At 41.4% G+C, this 18,243-nt stretch overlaps 2 protein-coding genes across 10 annotated transcripts in view; one reads left to right on the top strand and one right to left on the bottom strand.

Annotated features, from left to right (window-relative positions):
• The window catches only part of LOC105453460 (histidine--tRNA ligase, cytoplasmic), an 8,345-nt gene extending 3,812 nt beyond the window's left edge, over positions 1 to 4,533 (top strand). Inside the window, exons 1-6 of one of the 5 annotated variants that reach the window (XM_011695439.1) lie at positions 638 to 815; positions 2,130 to 2,282; positions 2,383 to 2,595; positions 2,682 to 2,903; positions 3,004 to 3,505; positions 3,597 to 4,533. In XM_011695439.1, coding sequence (XP_011693741.1) covers positions 2,202 to 2,282; positions 2,383 to 2,595; positions 2,682 to 2,903; positions 3,004 to 3,505; positions 3,597 to 4,072 — 1,494 coding nt within the window. In that variant the 5' untranslated portion in view covers positions 638 to 815; positions 2,130 to 2,201 and the 3' untranslated portion in view covers positions 4,073 to 4,533. Of the gene's footprint in view, positions 1 to 637; positions 816 to 1,447; positions 1,769 to 2,129; positions 2,283 to 2,382; positions 2,596 to 2,681; positions 2,904 to 3,003; positions 3,506 to 3,596 lie in introns of those variants that run through there. The other 4 variants (XM_011695437.1, XM_011695440.1, XM_011695441.1 and 1 more) reach the window with 4 other exon arrangements.
• Positions 4,534 to 4,822: 289 nt separating this feature from the next.
• LOC105453461 (open rectifier potassium channel protein 1) lies at positions 4,823 to 18,169 on the bottom strand. Of its 5 annotated transcripts, none has more exons than XM_011695443.1 (8): positions 17,849 to 18,169; positions 13,470 to 14,039; positions 11,031 to 11,207; positions 10,121 to 10,510; positions 8,610 to 8,872; positions 8,043 to 8,195; positions 6,836 to 7,957; positions 4,823 to 6,652 (listed from the first exon to the last, which is right to left on the bottom strand). In XM_011695443.1, exons 2-8 carry the CDS (start codon positions 13,609 to 13,611, stop codon positions 5,600 to 5,602), a joined length of 3,300 nt encoding a protein of 1,099 aa, XP_011693745.1. In that variant the 5' UTR covers positions 13,612 to 14,039; positions 17,849 to 18,169; the 3' UTR covers positions 4,823 to 5,599. The 5 variants fall into 5 exon arrangements, with proteins under 5 accessions (XP_011693745.1, XP_011693749.1, XP_011693746.1 ...); XM_011695447.1 differs by lacking the exon at positions 17,849 to 18,169 and adding an exon at positions 15,398 to 15,651; XM_011695444.1 differs by lacking the exon at positions 17,849 to 18,169 and adding an exon at positions 14,404 to 14,495.
• Between the last annotated feature and the right edge of the window lie 74 nt (positions 18,170 to 18,243).

Here is an 18,243-nt window from a genome sequence, read left to right as displayed (position 1 = left end):
CAGGAAAAAGAGCGTCGCAAATAATATTTTTAGGATCTCTACCTGAGAGCTATTGGAAGTAGACATTGATATAGTATTTAATACTGAGTATTGAATACATGAAGTCAACTTAAAAATTAAAAAAAGTCATCTTAATTTTTGTCGCAATATTTACACCAAAGAACTGTAAATATATTTTTAAGTATTAAAAGAAAACTTTAAAGTTTAGTAGATATTATACTCTATAAAATAAAATTATGAAAAGTTTTATAATAGCGTAGTGTGCATTTGAATTCTACTTAACATAACCTAATCATAATATCTTTGAATTTATTAAAAGAAATCTTTAACTGCGTTCAATAATTCTTAAACGTGCTTCATTTGAATTTTTAGATTATAATTATATTAATTAGTATTTTAGGTGCTCATCGCCTCAAAAATTGAATTCGTATATATACATATATATATATCCAATTTTTGATCGATTCTTTCACAATCGATTCATTTCAATCCGATTAATCAATTCATCAATTCTTTTTTACAGAATTTAATCGATTATGAGAATCGATTTTTTTTTGTGTAAAGTCGCATCACTACGCGGTGGGGAATCGTTCGCGCGGCACGACGACTCGCTCGCTCCCCCGGGACCGCTAGAGCATAAAGTAATGCGCCGGCGAGCGGAACGCACGGAATCGGGGCCCCGAGACACCGCGTGCGTTACACGGCTTGGAGCGATGGCTGACGAAACATCGAGGGACACGTCGTTGCTGATTCGCGTGAAGGAGCAGTGCGAGGTGGTGCGACGACTGAAAGCCGCGAAAGTCAACAGCACACAGGTAACGCGCGGGCCCTCGAAGGCCCTTTCAGGCCCCTCATCTCCCTCTCCCCCCCCCCTCGCGGGAATCCTCGCTCGGGGACACGCCGCGTCCCCGTGACACAGATGTCCACCTCCTTTCTCCACGTTGTCCTCGTCGGAGGGGGCTCGGTTCGGTTTTCCCCTCCGCCCCGCGTTCAATTACACCCTGTCATCGTGTCACCTTCGCACTTCCTTCCGCGAAATCGGTCTCCGCCGCACACGAAACTGGTCTCTCGATCTTTTTTTCACCTCAACCGCGGTTTTATACCGCGCAAACGGTTTTGCACTCGCACGTTGCATCATAACCCCCCCCCTTCCAGTACCGCGCCTCGATCTCTCTCCACCACGTCGTGGCCCGGCCGGGGTCCGTTGGCTTCAGCTGCACGCGAAAGTGAAAACCGATTCCTCCTGTTTTCTCTCAATAATGAAAATGCAGCTGGAGCGAACAGACCTTTCTCGCAACAATGGGGTATGATGCAACGCAGCAGCGGCCCCTCGCAATGTGACAGCGATCTTTAGTCAGCAAAAGAACAGATTTCTCTTTCCCTTTTTTTTGCCGCCAATGCCCTCCCGGGTCTTTCTCTACGGAGAGACGTCTCTCGTTTCGTTCAGGAACAGCACACAGAGCGGTCTGATATAAGTGTTGAGTTAGACGGCTTGAACGATGATTTTGCGGATATCAGCTACGCTGGTGGTTGGTGCCCTACGTCCAGAGACGCCGAACTGTACGACGCGTTGCGCGTCGTCCTTAACGATGAGCTCGCAAGGTGGCCGCATCTGTGCAGGTGGCACATTAACATGACAAGCTTCACCCAGGAGGAGCGCCTGGCGTTTCCCGCTGCCGCGGAAACGCCGCTCGCTGCTTCCCTGGCGGCAAAGGTCGAGCGGCTAAAGAGCACTCGCTATATTAGCAAAAGTATGCTAGACAAAAAGGTGAGGCAGCCGGTTGCTTGCTGCAAGCAGAGCTGCCATAAATTATTGCGAAAACTGCTGGAGGGGAAAAGCGAAGGTGCGGGAAAAGATTCTTCCGGCAGGAGGACGTGTGGAAGCTTTTGCATGAAAAACGTGGATGTAGCTTGGAAAACGAATATTCTTTCATTCTGAGAAGTTTCTTAACTTTCCTGAGAAATACCTTGCATTCTTCCCAAATTCTGAAAATTTAATGGCAAAGTTTGTAATCTAAAGGGGAAAAAATCAAAGACAATGTTAATAGTGTAGACAATAATATGGCAATAATTAATGGCAGCCTCTTACCAGCTTGCTTGACTGATGTTATCTCTGCTGTTTGGACTAGTTTGATAAATCAACATTGAGGGGGCTTTTCTCTTTCATTCTGGTTGCCTTCTAATCCCTTCGTCCGTTCACGATGTTACGCCTGATACGCAACAATTCTTTCCCCGTCGTGTGGAAACGCAATCGCAACGTACCGATGTCTACGACGCCACAGGTGGGTACGACGTTCTCGACTATCGTACCCTGGATAAACTGAGAGCGGGATCGTCGCCACGTTCTGTATATTAATACGCCGCGTGTTTGCCTGTTCGTAGATAGCGGAGGAGGTTGCCAAGCTGCTGGACCTGAAAGCACAATTGGGCGAGGAGAATGGCTGCCCTCACAAACTCATCCTCAAAACGCCGAAAGGCACGAGGGATTACAATCCGGAGCAAATGGCGCTGCGACTGGGAGTACTGGAGAAAATAATATCGGTATTCAAGCGTCACGGCGCCGAGACGATAGATACGCCTGTATTCGAGCTGAAGGTAAGAATTATCGTAAAGGACAACGTTGATTTCGATTATTGGATCTCATTGATATTGATACTGATTCTACCTTGTGTTACACACAGGATGTCCTGACGGGTAAATACGGCGAGGACTCCAAGCTCATCTACGACCTGAAGGACCAGGGCGGCGAGATCCTCGCACTTAGATACGATTTAACAGTTCCTTTCGCGAGATATCTGGCCATGAGCAAGATCTCGTCCATCAAACGATATCACATCGCCAAGGTCTACCGACGGGATAACCCAGCGACGACGAAAGGCAGATACAGGGAATTTTATCAATGTGTAAGCGCAATGTGCATCCTATGACATATCATTCATTTAGAGAATTTCATTTCATTGGCACACTTCGTGTAAATTTAATTTTAACGTTGGTATCCTCAAGGATTTCGACATCGCCGGCCAGTACGACCCGATGCTACCGGACGTGGAGTGCATCCGGGTTGTGTGCGAAGCGTTGGAAGCTCTGAACCTGGGGCCATACTTGATCAAAGTGAATCACAGATCCTTGCTGGACGGCATATTCGCCGCGAGCGGCGTGCCGCAGAGTAAATTCCGCGGTATCTGCTCCGCCGTGGACAAGCTGGACAAGAGCCCGTGGGAGGAGGTGAAGAAAGAGATGACGGACGAGAAGGGATTGGACGAGCATATCGCCGATAAGGTCGGCAAGTACGTCTCGCAGTCCGGTGGCGTGGAACTGGTGGCGGAGTTGAGAAAGGACAAAGAGCTGATGAAACAGACCGTCGCTGTACAGGGCTTGGACTCTATGGAACTGTTGCTGAAGTACTGCCGCATCTACAAAATTCTCGACAAAATTAAGTTCGATTTGAGTCTCGCGAGGGGACTCGATTACTACACGGGTGTTATTTACGAAGCTATATTATGTGGTACGCATCTTACTTTCTAAATTTTCTCCCTATATTTCATGACGGAAATAATTTGGACGAAATATTAATAACGTCCGTTAATCCTTCGCAGGGGACGACGTCGGTGTTGGAAGCGTGGCAGGTGGCGGCCGTTACGATAATTTGGTGGGAATGTTCGACAGCAAGAACAAAAATGTATCCTGTGTCGGCGTGTCGGTGGGCGTGGAGCGGATATTCAGCGTTATGGAGGCGAAATTGGCGAACAAGGGCCTGAAGACGCGCACCGCCGAGATCGAGGTGTTCGTGGCGAGTGCGCAGAAGAATCTGCACGAGGAGAGGATGAAGATACTGGTGAATCTGTGGGAGGCCGGCGTGAAGGCGGAGCAGTCCTACAAGAAGAACGCCAAGCTCCTGGCGCAGCTGCAGCACTGCGAGGAGAACGGCATCCCGCTGGCGATAATTGTCGGGGAGGGCGAGCTGGCGAAAGGTGAAGTTACACTGAGAGTCGTCTCGACGCGAGAGGAGACTCGCGTACCACGTGGCAGCCTCGTCGAGGAAATACGGAGGCAGCTAAATACGTTGTCGTAGCATCCCCGTGTACGTCTCTCACGCCGCCGAGAGATCTACATCAGTACAAGAACATATTTATACTACATTTAGTTTCATTTTTTTTTCTCGATCCGTGCGATCCGGAAAAGTCTATTTATTAGATTTTGCATGAATTTACTTGTATCGCACGACGTGCTAACGACCGTGATAAACTTACTTGTCACCGATAGATGCTAATTGTGTGATACATCGAGTGAACGCACGAAGTGTGTAACGATGTTCCACACTTACCGCTCTTACGTTACCTGCGTGAACATTAGACAATTTCTACGTGGATTAACCTCCTTTAATCGAATTTCTCCGTATGAAATCTGTGCAATTTAACCAGATTACTTGACTGGTAATAATTCACAGCTTCGAGCTACCGCTCGACAAACCAAATACATTTTCATAATTTATTCTGCAAGAACTTGTCAATAAAATGTTGTAAATTTCGTAAATATGTCTCGTTACTTGCGTTTACTACATTCAAACATTGATTTCAAGATTTAGCGGAATAAATATGATCGCGTGAGTGATTGTGATAAATGTCCAAGTCACAAGCTCGCAACTGACAATATTTGAACTGCGATACGAAATATTAATCTGCTTCGATTATTTCGATTATTTGACGTGATTTACGCGTTCTAGATTAATAATAAATTCACGAATCGACGGATTTTAATTTCAGTAAATTCCAGATTTAATAAAAGATCCGCTGTTCATTACGTGATGCACTTACATAATATATATTTTTCTAAGTAATTTATTTCTATTGATTTGTTAAATTGAGGATACATATGTCTTATTCCTTATATCACAGTCTTTTCTTATCGAGTTTCAATTAAAATATATGCATATTTTAAATTACTTACGTATCTAATAATTATCATTATATTAGAGCGTTATCTAATATCTCATAAAATATACATTTCTCTTGAAAAATGCTACAAATCCGACTAGTGTGAAAAATTAGATACTTATGTACATACATCGATGAAGACAACTTTCTCCACAAAGCTGATCACCTTATTGCTGAGTTACATCTATTCCGTAATTTGCATATCGAAGTATGCATCTGTATAAAATTATATTTTTTCTATCTACATCTTTTCTTAATAAATTACGTATCGCTTTGAAACAAAACAAGATTTTGTTACTTACTATAGTAAAAAGAATCCGATACACTAGCATACATAGGATAAAATAGGATATCATTTCTTGCACACGTAATACACGCAGTAAAATTGCAAATCTCTAACGAGTACGATTCCCATAGTTTTCATCATTTCCTGTGATTCAGAAAAATGGATTATTTTTCGCAAAATGTAGAGTCAATCTTTTCCTAACAAAAATATCAATTACGTCTGTAAACGTACTCTGTAAAACTAATTTAAAAATTATTAGGATCTCGATATTTTCGATTTTTAAACAAAATTTGACTCCAAATTTTTTTTAAATAAAATTAAAACTATATATGTTTCCTTAATTGTTGAATCTTCCACATAAATTTGTTTCTCTTTTTTTTTATTTTTCACCAGGTTTCTCGATTTTAATTTCCTTCAAGTCTGCATCTTCTTCCTTTCGAGCAGCCCTCGTCATAGCTCTGTACTGCTCGAACGGATTGATCGTCGGCTTCTCTATAGTCGCTTGCAGCGGTGGCTTGTACGAGTCGATCAACACACTGGGCTTCCCCTTTCTCGATTCTGAGATACTTCCGCTACTCGTCGACGCGCCTAAATTATCAATTACACACATGTATGTGCCATCCTGTTTCTTCTCCATTTCACGCGAATCTTCCTTGACATCCACATTCGTCTCTTGCATCCCCTTCTGGAGCGTCCTACCCAGTTCGTCGTTCAGCTTCATCAATTTTTGCTCGAACACGGAGGACGACTTGTAAACCGGTTGATAAACTGGTATAGAATCCTCTTGGGGATATGTTCCGTCTCTCTGCATGCTTAAAATCATGGATTCGTTCAACGCCGCGGGCGGCTCACTGGGAATCCCGAAAACGAAGGGATTAATCGACGAGATTACACCTTCCTGATCCCTCCACGGTGCAATTTGCGTATCTCTCGAACCTGAGGCAACTACCGCGGATTGCTGAAGTTCATTTTTCGCGGTCATTACCTCCTCCGCCGGCGACAAGATGGTTACCGTTTTCTGACTCGAGCTGCTCGGTTTGCTAACGTCGATAGTCTTGGTGCTGTCCATAGCGAGGGGGCTGAGAGGAGGGGTGGTCTTCTCGCGTTTGTCGGAGTAAACGTCGCTGAGGCTGAACGCCCTGGAGCGGCGACGTAGGTTCATCTGAGTGATCTGCCGCTGAAGCATGCCCCCTTTCCACTTCGGCAACGGTTTAGGCGTGTGCAACGGCGATGGCGTGGACTTGGTGCTCGTCGGACTCGGTTGCGTGCCGAGCTGAGCGGGCCTTATGGAGAAACGTCGATTGCCGGACGGCTGTTGGATCGGCGATGAAATTCCCGGCGGCCCCTCCATGCTCACGAGCGGTTCCCTCGGCGACACGGAAATGAAGGGTTCTTGAAGATTTCGATTGTCCATCCTTTGAGAGAGTCGTAGCTGAAAAAAATAATTTTGTTTTTTAGAATAAGTTTTAAGATCACTATCATTTATGCTGAATTATTAATTACTGTACCCCTGTATTGTCTTATAATTTATTTCAAGGTTTTTAATTTACAATATCGGCGGTTGTGAGAAAATTTGACAACAAAAAAAACTTGATTTTCAATAGTGCAAGCTTACCGATCGCGGTGACCCATAATCAGGCGGCGTCGGAGGACTAACTGGGGTCGCTACCGGCCTCAAAGAGAATCTCCTAGGCTTCGCGGGAACGCTTCCCTTCCTGATATAAAACGTAGGCGTGCTGGAGCCGGAATCGGCTAATTTGAGGGACATTCTCCTGCTCGACTGCGCTCCCGTGACAGTGTTCTGATTGCTCTGATTCGCCGAAACGGAACCGGGCGCGTTCGAGAAGAGGGTGAAAAGACTGGGTAACTTCGGCGGGCTCAAGCTGGCCGTCCCGAGTTTTCTCTTGGGTTTCTCTTGGGCAACGTACTCGTCGGGAACCGTTCCCACTCGTGCGTGAAGAGCGGTCAATGCTCTAAGGAAATCCGCCAGACTCGTCTCTTCCAGCAGATTGTTGCCCTCCAGATAACCCGGCAGGTCGCCACCGGTGTGCGTGTAGTAATGCGGCCTCCTCAAGATCGAATCGTGTCTCTCGTCCAAGTACGAGGGACCGATCGAATTATTCTGCTGCGAATTGCTCTTCTCGCTGTCGTTCACTATTTCAACGGTTTTCTTCGTGCTCCTCGTATTGGGACCAACGTCCGACGACCTCTTATTTGTGAATTGCTTACTCCATCTGGGGAAGAGGTTCTTGGACGCGGTAATCGGCAAAGCGAGCGACGCGAACTTCTTGTACGGCTTGTTGGTACTGTCCTTCGAGGACACGGTAGTGTCGCGATCCTTCATCATCTCCTGCAGCTTCGTCGAGGCGACTCCGGACCAGGTCCATTCGGTGTTATGTCGAGCGGTATCGTCCTTCGTGGTATTCAGTCGTATCTCGCTGGTCGCTCTGGAACGAGGCTTGAAGGCTTGAGGAAACTTTTCACCACCGATTGTCCATTGAGGGAGATTGTTGGCTGCGCCTTGATCAGCCGATTTATTCTGCTGCGTCTCGTTCTGCGCGTCGATCGGTTCCTCGGTCTGGTCCCACTCAAAGTCGTCCCGTGGAGGTATGTAACCGAGGATGTTCACCAAGCGCGCCAAGAGTTCCGCTGGTTGCACTATTGCGTGCGCGGCGAACGTCGCGTTCTTGTCTATCCTTTGAAGATCCGTCTCGGACACCACACGTGTCAGTTCATCCTTTAAATAATGCATTATTCAAAATATTATTAAGTTTAAGAAGAGGTAAGGAATAATATAATATTAAAAAAAAATTATAGCTTACCATTGGTACCACTTCGCTGTTAGCTCGTCGTCGCGGATGCGGTATAAAGCTGTCGTATCCACCAATTGTTAAATCTCGGAGATTCGGAAAACTGTTGCTGCGCGGGAATTTCGCCGGAGGTTCCTCGGATTCGTACTCATCTACGTATACTCTCTGATGAAAGAAAATGATAAATGTTAATAATAATTGAATAAATGATCAATATTAACTAAACAGTAATCGGTGCTTAGAAAGTTTTATTAATAATATTAATAGAAATAATAATGTAAAAAAATTAATACTGCATTAATTCACCATATTATAATAATTATTAAAAATATCTCAATTCAGAATATGGCAAATATAATTGGCGAGTGATTAAAAAGTAAGTTATTCAACACGACGAATTAAAAGAGAATTTTACAATGTCTATTAATTATCGAATAAATTTATTAGGATTTCGAATAAACTTATTTAGAAAAAAGGTGTTCAAACATTTTTCATAGAAATGTACGAAAATATTTTCGCGTGAAAAAAATATGCGGTTGCTTAAGGTTGTCTGGTCCAAGTCACAACCAGGTCACTTACTTTGACCTTAGAGAGCTGCAACTCGTTGAAAACGCGGCGCAGGTAGTTGACCTCTTTGTTAAACTCGTTCCAAATCTTGCTCTGCGTAAGCTTGAGATTCATCGCCAGTTTGTGCTCGAGTCTCGTAAACTTCTTGCTGCGCATGCCGCGAGCGATGAATGTCATTATCATGACGATGTAGCCCAGCCCGAAGGAGATCCAGCAAATCAGGAATATCTTGTACATGATGAAGAATGGGCCGCTCCCCTTCGTATTGTCCTGGCCTGCGAGATTCAAGCAGAGAGTTAAGAACAGCGGAATAACTTCTTTATAGAGCAAAAGTTTCTTCCTTCAATTTCCACTCGTACTTGACTTCAATTGGCTTTGAAAATTCACTTTAAACACGAATTTTGAATAATTTTCATATGGGAGTCATGAATAGATATTTCAATTGTACATTTTTATTGCTGATCGACTTATCCGTTCATGTTTTATTTATTTTTTTTATTAGCTGTGCAACTGTATATGCAAACGCGCTACTTTTTAATTTATGGCGTATGGAGAACATTACTTACATGTTAAAATCTGCTTTCCACGTGAGCATGTAACGATTGAAAACATTCGTCTTTTAATTAGGCGGAACAGGCAAGCTCATAGGTTGTATGCTTCGAAGCGATTGATGTATATACGATAAGAGTACAAGTGTACACCGTTTCAATATTATCAATCAAGAAAGCTGACGAAATTTATCGAATGTATAGTCTCAAGTGGCCTGATATTATCAAATCAAATCAACAAATGTTAATAATTCTGAATTTTATATTACATTTAATTGAAAATAAATGCTTTTATTTAGCAAATTCATATTAATTAATAATAAAAAAAATAATTTTCTTCTAAAAAATAGACTAAACATCGATTTTTTTATTTCTCAGAATTCAAGCTCGTAGAACTTATAATTTTTTCTTATGCACATTATAATAAAAAATAGGAATATTTTTAATTTACGATTAATTACGGTTAAGATTATTTCTCAATTTCCTATAATAAGTTTAATTTATGTAAGTACTTCCTCATTCCATCGTGATAAATTTTTCAGAAGTATTATCTTATTCAGCAGCTATCGATCATATGATAACATAACACAGATATGCGTTCTATAATCGTTTATACATGAATAATCCCGTGATTTATAATAGACAGCCTGAACATAAAAATTCCTTCAGTCACGACGCAACCAATAATTTTATCGTACTTCTGCAATATGTCTTTGCCATACATCTGCGGCGTAGTTTAAGTTATGAATAATACGACTGTATAAATGATATGAATGATATAATACATCGTCCGTAGAGAATGAAAAAAAAAAGAGCCATTTCCGAGAACTGTCGGAGAGCACGCGATTCCGCGACTTGCGCGCACGGTTGCGAAAACAAAATCTTGCTCTTGCTACCGATAAAAAAAAAACAAGCTAATCATCACGTTCACGCGCGCGCGTGTCCGAGGAATCGATAAGATATAAGGACACTTACCCGCCACGAGATCGCCGAAACCGATGGTCGTGAGAGTGACGAAGGCGTAGTAGACCGCTTGATCGTAGGTCCATCTCTCGTAATGCGAGAACAGGATTGCCGGGAAGAAGATGAACACGATGAAGCCGGGCGTCAGGTACAGAAAGATCTGGGCGGCCAGTCTCATTGTCTTACGCGTCTCGGGCGGTATCGACTTCTTCTCGTAGGGATAATCGGTGGACGACTGACGTTGCTTGTAGGACTTGTACTTCTGATAGGCCCTGATGAACACGCGACTGAAAAATTCACCCAGCTGCGTCAGCAAAATCCCGTTCATCGGGATGCCTATGAGGCCGTAGAAGATCATCAAGATGCGGCTGAGGGTGTTTGTGGGTGCCAAATTGCCGTATCCTGAATAATTAAAAGTCAATTACTTATAGAAAGAGTAAAGAAAAGAATAATGAAGATTATAGATAGAATAAAGAAAGTTATTGATATAAGAAGAAATATTAATTCTTACTTCAAAGAAAAATCTTTCTGACAATATAATTCAAAATTTATTTTTCAAATAATATTTTCAAAATTATGTATAATAAACTTATAGCTGATAATTATGTAATTATCTCAAAGATCAAGATCAATTTAAAGAAAAAAAGGTTTAGATAAAACGGTAATTCGACACGAGTACTTATTCTCTAATTGAATCATCCAAAAGGTTTCGGAAATTTTCTTGGAACATCTATTAGATCTCTGTGTACTCGGGACAAATGCGTAAATAAAAGATCTTGTAATCCCGCATAATTGAAGGATATAGAGAATAACGCAAGAATGACGCAAGGCTATAATCCACTGACTTTAGATAAAAACTGATTCTAGACACGTTTTAGGAGATCTATTTTAACGCTGTTTTAACGCTTCAATAGATATCTACCGATAGTGCTGACGACCGTGTAAGCAAAATAAAAGCTGTTGTAGTAGTCCCATTGTAAGCGGTCGACTTCGCCCTCGCTGAAATTGTAAACGGACTTGCCGCAGTAGTCGGTGATCTTCTGCAGAATCTCAGTCTCGTTGTGTATATCGCTGGGTGTATAGTGGTCGTGGAGTAACTCTGAAAGGAATAATTACACGTGTATGTGTTCAAAAAAGCGAATTAACCATCGCCGGTGATCTTAAATTTTATCTCGCGCATCCGTCCGTTCACCGCGGGAGGAGGATAATCCCTCTCTTTCGCCATCCTTTCCGAACGCGGCCGTTTTCAAGACAATTGTGCCGTATATACGCACTATCTTATCAGCCGATATTTGTACGTCTTATATTGCCGGTTTGTGCAAGCAGAATCCGCCTGGACCTTCCGCGCAATTGCAACCGGAACGCGACCGTATTTCGCTGCGTATCGAGGCCGAGAGATACCAGGACGGCGCATCCTTGTAGAGGAAAAAAAAAAATTAATAATCGCATTATAGTTCTCCACGTGTACTCTTGTTCGTCGTGATGGAGCACAGCCACCTGAGGTAGGAGACAATAGGCACGAGGGCGGATATCGTCGCTTTCGATTCGAACGCGATGATTTTGAGTGACAGGAGTGGCCGAGATAATAATTTCGTAATCGATTTCGATGACACTGACACTGGCCGTCGACTAACGACGAGTCTCTTTCCGTCGCACGACATTGTCCTGTTGGACACTGGCTATACTCGAATAATGCCCTTTTTTCACGTAAACAATTGCATCGGGCACGGTCATGCATACAAATTCCAATGACGCCGACCGGTCGCGCCGGACTTTCCGGCTATTTGCGAGGCTACTGTTGTTACAAAAGATCCGACGTATTTTTGCAGAGCCGCTCGTGCAAATTCAGAGTTCCGAGAAGCTTTTGAAGGATCGGAAAGCTCAGTGTCTAAGAGCTTAAATCGCATCCAAAGGAGTAAAAATCCAAACTCGTACAAACTCTAAAGCTCTCAATTCCGGCATCTAGAAAATTTGAGACGTTAAATGAAAATTTCTTGAGACCTCTAAATTAAGATTTTAATGTCTCCGATAAGCAAGTTTTAGAGAAATTAACAACATTAACGCAACAAAATCCTTTGTCTGCATTTATTATAATCGAATTAACAATTTAAAAAGCGGCCGTGTCGGTGCAATCTCAGTCGATGACATAACTGTTTTAGAATGCTAGAGGCACAAGGTATCTCATTACTAAATGCATGTCGGAAGTTTTAAAGTTTTACACGCCAGACTCGTCCTCTGCACGACCGTGGCCTAAGCATTATTTGCATTATTATCCTCGAAATCTCGAAGTCGCGAGCGACGTAGTAATAATCGGCTGATTAATTACGAACACGTGAGACGGACACGATAGCGACGTGCGTGTTAAGATCATATTTCCCTAATTATTTATTTAGAGACGTTAAACTTTAATCTCCGTGATAACGAAATCTTGAGAGTGCTTTTCCGCGCTTATCGAAACGAAAAACGTCACTAGATATTGAAGATACGAATTGACATCAATATTGAGATTCCCAGGAACATTGGGTTTTAAACGATTTTTATTAAAGTACTTTCGACGTAAGCGAAGATTTATCATTTAATATTATTATTAAATTGTAACGTCAAAAAAGCCATAACTCCTACTAATTTTTTTTCAGGATTAGTTTATAAAATAAGTTCTTCGTCTCGAGGATTTTTTTGCGTGTTGTGATTGCAACAAACGAAGATATGCAGATAGCCCAATGTCGCGTTGCAACTACGAATTGCAAATGACATGCAAGTCCGTGCGTGTTTTCTTCATTCCGTTTGCATATAGCTTTCTCCTTGATACTCTCCGAAGCTCGTCAATTAAAACTTCCAGAAATCAGGACTGTTTTGCTATTTTTATATCAACTATTAAACGTATTCAATTAAATAGAAATTAATAATTATAGATAAATACGTAAAGTGCACGCAAAATGATTTCCATAAATCTAGATCTTTCCTTAGTGAAAAGATAGCGTTTGTCGCTAGTCGCTATTAAACTTTGGACATTAAATATTTCTGTAAATCATCATCAATATTAAAATATTCCTCAATGCGTTTTCATTATGGAGAAATCAGTCAAAGAATTTATTAATATATCTAAGAATAATCGAAGTAATTGCATCAAGTATCCAAAGAGAAAGGTGTTGCGAAAAGGCCGATTTTTATTTTGCTCGCGTAAAATTGACATCACTATAAGAAACGACAATTTTACTTTGCGCGAGCAAAGTGAAGACCGGCCTTTTCGTAACATCCTTCTCTCGAATTCTCGTTAACGAAAACTGACTTAGCGGACCGCGCGATCTTCACGCGAGATAGCCGATACCGGCGATTATATTGTCTGTCATTATTTTCTTACGGTTGATCATACGGCGTTCTACCCTTTCCTTCGCGATCTTCTCGTTCTCGTAGGGACTCTCGATGAAGTAGAAGATGGTAGCGCCTAGCGTCAAGTACGTGAGGAACAACAACAGCAGGGCGAACCATTGCTTCTTGGACATTCTCGGACACTATCGGCGAGATATGCTGGAGGTCTGGCGGATCTGACGTGAACCAGACGAGAGGGATGACGGTTTCCCCGCGTCAGATAATCAAGCGGTCCCCCGTTGAAATGGCGAACGTGCCGCGGACGCGCATCCTCGACATGGTTCCCCGGTGGTGAAGCTAAACTGGCCGACCGGTGGTGAGCTTCCTGGCTCGCTCGCCACAAGCGCACTAACTCTTCCCCGCGAAGAGCGGCTACCTTTTACAGCGGCTTCTTAGGCGGCGATTCGATTGTCGTCGTATCGATTATGACGACAGCTCTCACGAGGGCGATGTTATCACCGCGGCACCCGATATCTCCGATCCATCAGAAGTCTTCCCGACGATCTAGGCGCTGCGTCGCCATCGCGGTTGCGTGATCTCGCTGCTAGGTGCCCGGGAAACTCTACGGCCAAAAAGAGATCTTATATACAATGTATCTACGATGCAACGCGAGTAACGGTAATCGAGGCGTGTCGATGCAGGCATTTTTGCGAAATTTGAGATTGCCGTAATATTTAATTTAATTTAAGCCAAGTGCCAATATAAATTACGTGTTGCGATATAATTGATGAGTTGAAACGTCGGAAAAGGATATATAGATATCGAAAAACCGATAATGTCTTTTTCACCCTCTGGCGACGACACCGCTGTATCAAAATTTCCTGAGATTATCTGATTGATTAGGACTCCAGTTGTATACACGGCCAACAATTCGGCGGTCTGAAAAACTCGCAATTACCCGAAGGTGAAATCTATCTGTGGCGCACCTTCGCACGTCGAGCTGTACCAAAACCCTTCCCTCGACAATGCCGATTGCACAATACGTTCGGTCCCCGCCGGTGAACACCATATATCCTACCGGTCTGCCGGATCGCGGACAGCCTGCAGCAGCGATCCCCGTGTATCGCTAATAGCGATCGATTTTTTTGCATTCGCGAGGATAATTTACGGCGTGAAACAACGTACGCCGCGCGTGTCTCTCTCAAGTTCACGCCTCGCGCCTCCGGTCGCATGACTCGTCGCCGGTTCGAGCGCATGGCGTGGAAATTTGCATAAGTGCATATCACACAAGCTCGGTAATGGCACAAAGTATTTCAGAATCGGCGGAAAGTCATATGAGGTCATGTGAAAGACCTCGTGTCGCTCATTGTGAGAACAGTTGCTACTTATCAAAAAACGAATTAAATTAAATGAAAAAAAAAACGAGTCGCAATCAAATGCCGATATTTGAAATTTTAGCTCAAAGAGTTCAATTAAAAGTAAATAAATTATTATTATGTAGCGAATTTATTTCAAGGAGAGTCGCATATTCCATATCGCCTCGCAAAGTCAAGAATTGACATGCAAAACGCATTATCGCGTAACACAGTAAAATAGAAAATGGCGACAGTCGAACGACATCGGAAGACAGATGCGTTCGATTCGTCTTGATCCTCTTATTGCGTTATTGCATATCCATAAATATGATTTATAAGGCGCGAGAAACGCCTCGGCCGCAACACACTTGACGTGTCGGTCTCTGTTTGCTAATAACGCCGATGTGGACACTGTTCGTTTATACTGGCCCGAGAAAATTTGCAAATTTGTTGCAAGCAGAGACTCCTCGTAACGAGAGAAATATCGAGTTTCGAGCAGAGAGAGAGAGAGAGAGAGCTCTCGTCTGCCGAATTTAGTCTCGAGCGTTCACGAAGAAATATATATATTAAAAGATGAGCGGATTTTGTGTCCTCGAAGAGTTAGAAGAATTACATTTTAACGGACCTATTCGCTCGTATTTCTTCACTCCGTCTGAGAATTCCGTCACTAGACCTCTCCTATCTTCCACGCGCGCGACGAAGTCAACGCGTCACATATCGCGAACCTTCGGTGACGTTAACTGTCGCACATTACGCCGCTATCGATGATTGCCTCTAATTGACGAGATAAATTTGAGAACGCGTTTCGTGCACGGACATTTCCTTTATTCGCGAAACGGCACCCAGAATGGCAACCAGTTTATCGTCTCTTATTCTTTCCTCAAGTTCGCTAATCTTACTTCTTCGTATATCTAGCTGAAACGAGAAGTATGATTCATTATAAAATGCAGTTATAACTAGCAGAATGTCGGACTATTCGAAGCAATTTGTTGCTTTTAGTTTGATAATTTTTTTTTCATAAATACATTTAATAACATTTAATAAAATAATGTTATATCTGAAAAATAGAATAGTGCAGGTCCGAAAAGCGACAGATATGAAGACATTATCGCGCGCTTTCGAGACGAACTGATAATACTTAAATACTTTCATTCATATAGATTGAAACTTCATGTACATTTTAATTTTTAAAGATCAATATCGTTGCAACAGATTGTTTCATAATGTAGGCCCGATGATTTTTGAATGATTGCATTTGATAGGCTTAATTTTAATTTACGGAAACTCGCTTACGATAACACGAATACAACAAAATCGTGATCTTGGGCCTGTACAACCTGTACTCTTTAGATAAAGAAATCAAAGGCGTTACTATGTTTGGTAACGTAACTGCTATTGTTTCAAATTTAGAAATTCGGTAATAGTTGTGAATCTCACGCAGAAACCTGTAACTTAGAAACACAATGACGCACTTTAATGTAAGCAGGTTGAAATGATTAGTTGAATGACGTTTTACGACGGCATTTTAAGTCGAATAATTTTATGGCTGTTAACGGCCACTTAACAACTGTTATTATCTTCCATTTACTGCACACGTCGTGTCGGTCACGGCTGCGGTTAAAATATGCCGATACTAACGCACGTGCGGTAATTAGTTAACAATTAATGTGTAAAACAGTTTGTCGGGAAGAAATATAAAGTATTAATCACGTGTCTCATACTAGTCGATCAACTTCACACGATCAAATAAACTCTAATAACTGCATTATCTTAAAAAAAAAACGTTGAACGCAACAGTATTTCGTGGAATTGAGCTTGATTATATTACGTTATTAGAACGATAGTTCTGTTACTAGTACTGCTACAGTTTAATATTATTACTTTACAAAATATTAATATTTGATTAAATTTTTAATTATCCTCTCAAAATTAGAAAATTTTTATAATTAAAGGTAACGAAATCCAATTTAAATCATTCTATACTAAAAAGAAGAAAAAAGAAGAATTCCTAAAAGAGAATCACTAATGGTATACAGTTTCTTAAAAGTGGACCTCGTGACTTGCTTAAATAATGCTTGATATCTAAAATAACATTCGTTTCCTTACCGCCAGATGCAATGTTACAAAGTCGATGTATTTTTCAATAAATCATACTATTTTTGCATATTAATTAAAGTGAACATATGTCCGTCATTAATCATTAAAATCGATCGAAAAATATTCGCCGGAAAATTCCGCGAGGCAATGTTACGTAGTAGTAATAATCGTAATTATGTAGTGGTAATCGAATTACATGAGATACACGTGAGATTGTAATTACTGAATAGTAGAACTGATAGTACATTGATTGACAGTTTCATCTCAGTGATAACGTTCAGATTGACATCGATACGTTATCAAATATTTTTCTCACATTTCTTGAATTTTCCATTAATCGCTACTGCGATACTCAGTCTATCTGCACTTAATAATTTTTAAATATACTTGTTTACTTTCCACTTTAAATATTTTTCTCGCGAAAGACGTCTCGAGTCTGTATGAAAACTGCTAATGCGGCAAAGATGGCATTATTAATATTTTAATTCAATTCATTTTTATGTAAATTTTTATACAGATGTACTTTAAATGTAGTAATGTAATAATCAAGAAATTCTCTTTGAGTGATATTAATGCAATATTAATATTTATAAATCAAGTTTATAAATTCAAGGACAACCAAAGTTCTATAATAACTTCTTGATATGTCAAATATCAATTCTCAAAATTCGATAATATAAAAATTAAATGAGCCTTCATACATTAAATATCAAAGTTATATAATAACCAGAGTAAATTATACAGAAGATAAAGAGACAATTTAATTAGAATATATTTAATAAATATGTATAAGTTTTATCTCGAAATAAAATATTTTTTATTCTAATTCGTTATTAGCAATTTTCACATACAAACAAACGTTGACGTTTAACGTTTCACGTGAAACATCAACGTTTCATATTAAACGTCAACAATGGTTAATCCCAAGATATTACTGCTCTTTTATCTTTATCGTCTTATTTAATCGCTTAATACCCACCTGTCTCATTGTCTCGTTGCATACTGCTCGTCGCACATATCTGCGTTAAGCCGACGATCCACATTTTATAATAACGTTCATGTCCACAATCGCGAAACTTTGAATCATGTTCGGACGATAGAATTAATTCTATTGACAGAAATTGACAATTTCGTTGTTATAAAAAGTCTAAACGTTATCTGCCGGATTAACGGATCAGCGCGGTCGAGTACTTGGTCGAATGGAGACTATCCGTAATCGAGAGCGGCACTATGCGAAAGATCGTCCGGATGGTGGGAGGACCGAAAACGAGTTCTAGTGCTCATCAAAATGATCTTCTTAAACGGTATGCTAAGTACTGCAAAAATACAACGAAATAGAGAAAATGTTTTCAATGTATAATTCAAGAAATTAAT

This window comes from Wasmannia auropunctata, unplaced genomic scaffold, assembly GCF_000956235.1.
Source record: "Wasmannia auropunctata unplaced genomic scaffold, wasmannia.A_1.0 LD335999.1, whole genome shotgun sequence".
NCBI lineage: Eukaryota > Metazoa > Arthropoda > Insecta > Hymenoptera > Formicidae > Wasmannia > Wasmannia auropunctata.
The sequence above is the reverse complement of the archived record's forward strand: the minus strand, read 5'-3'. Positions and strand labels throughout refer to the sequence as shown.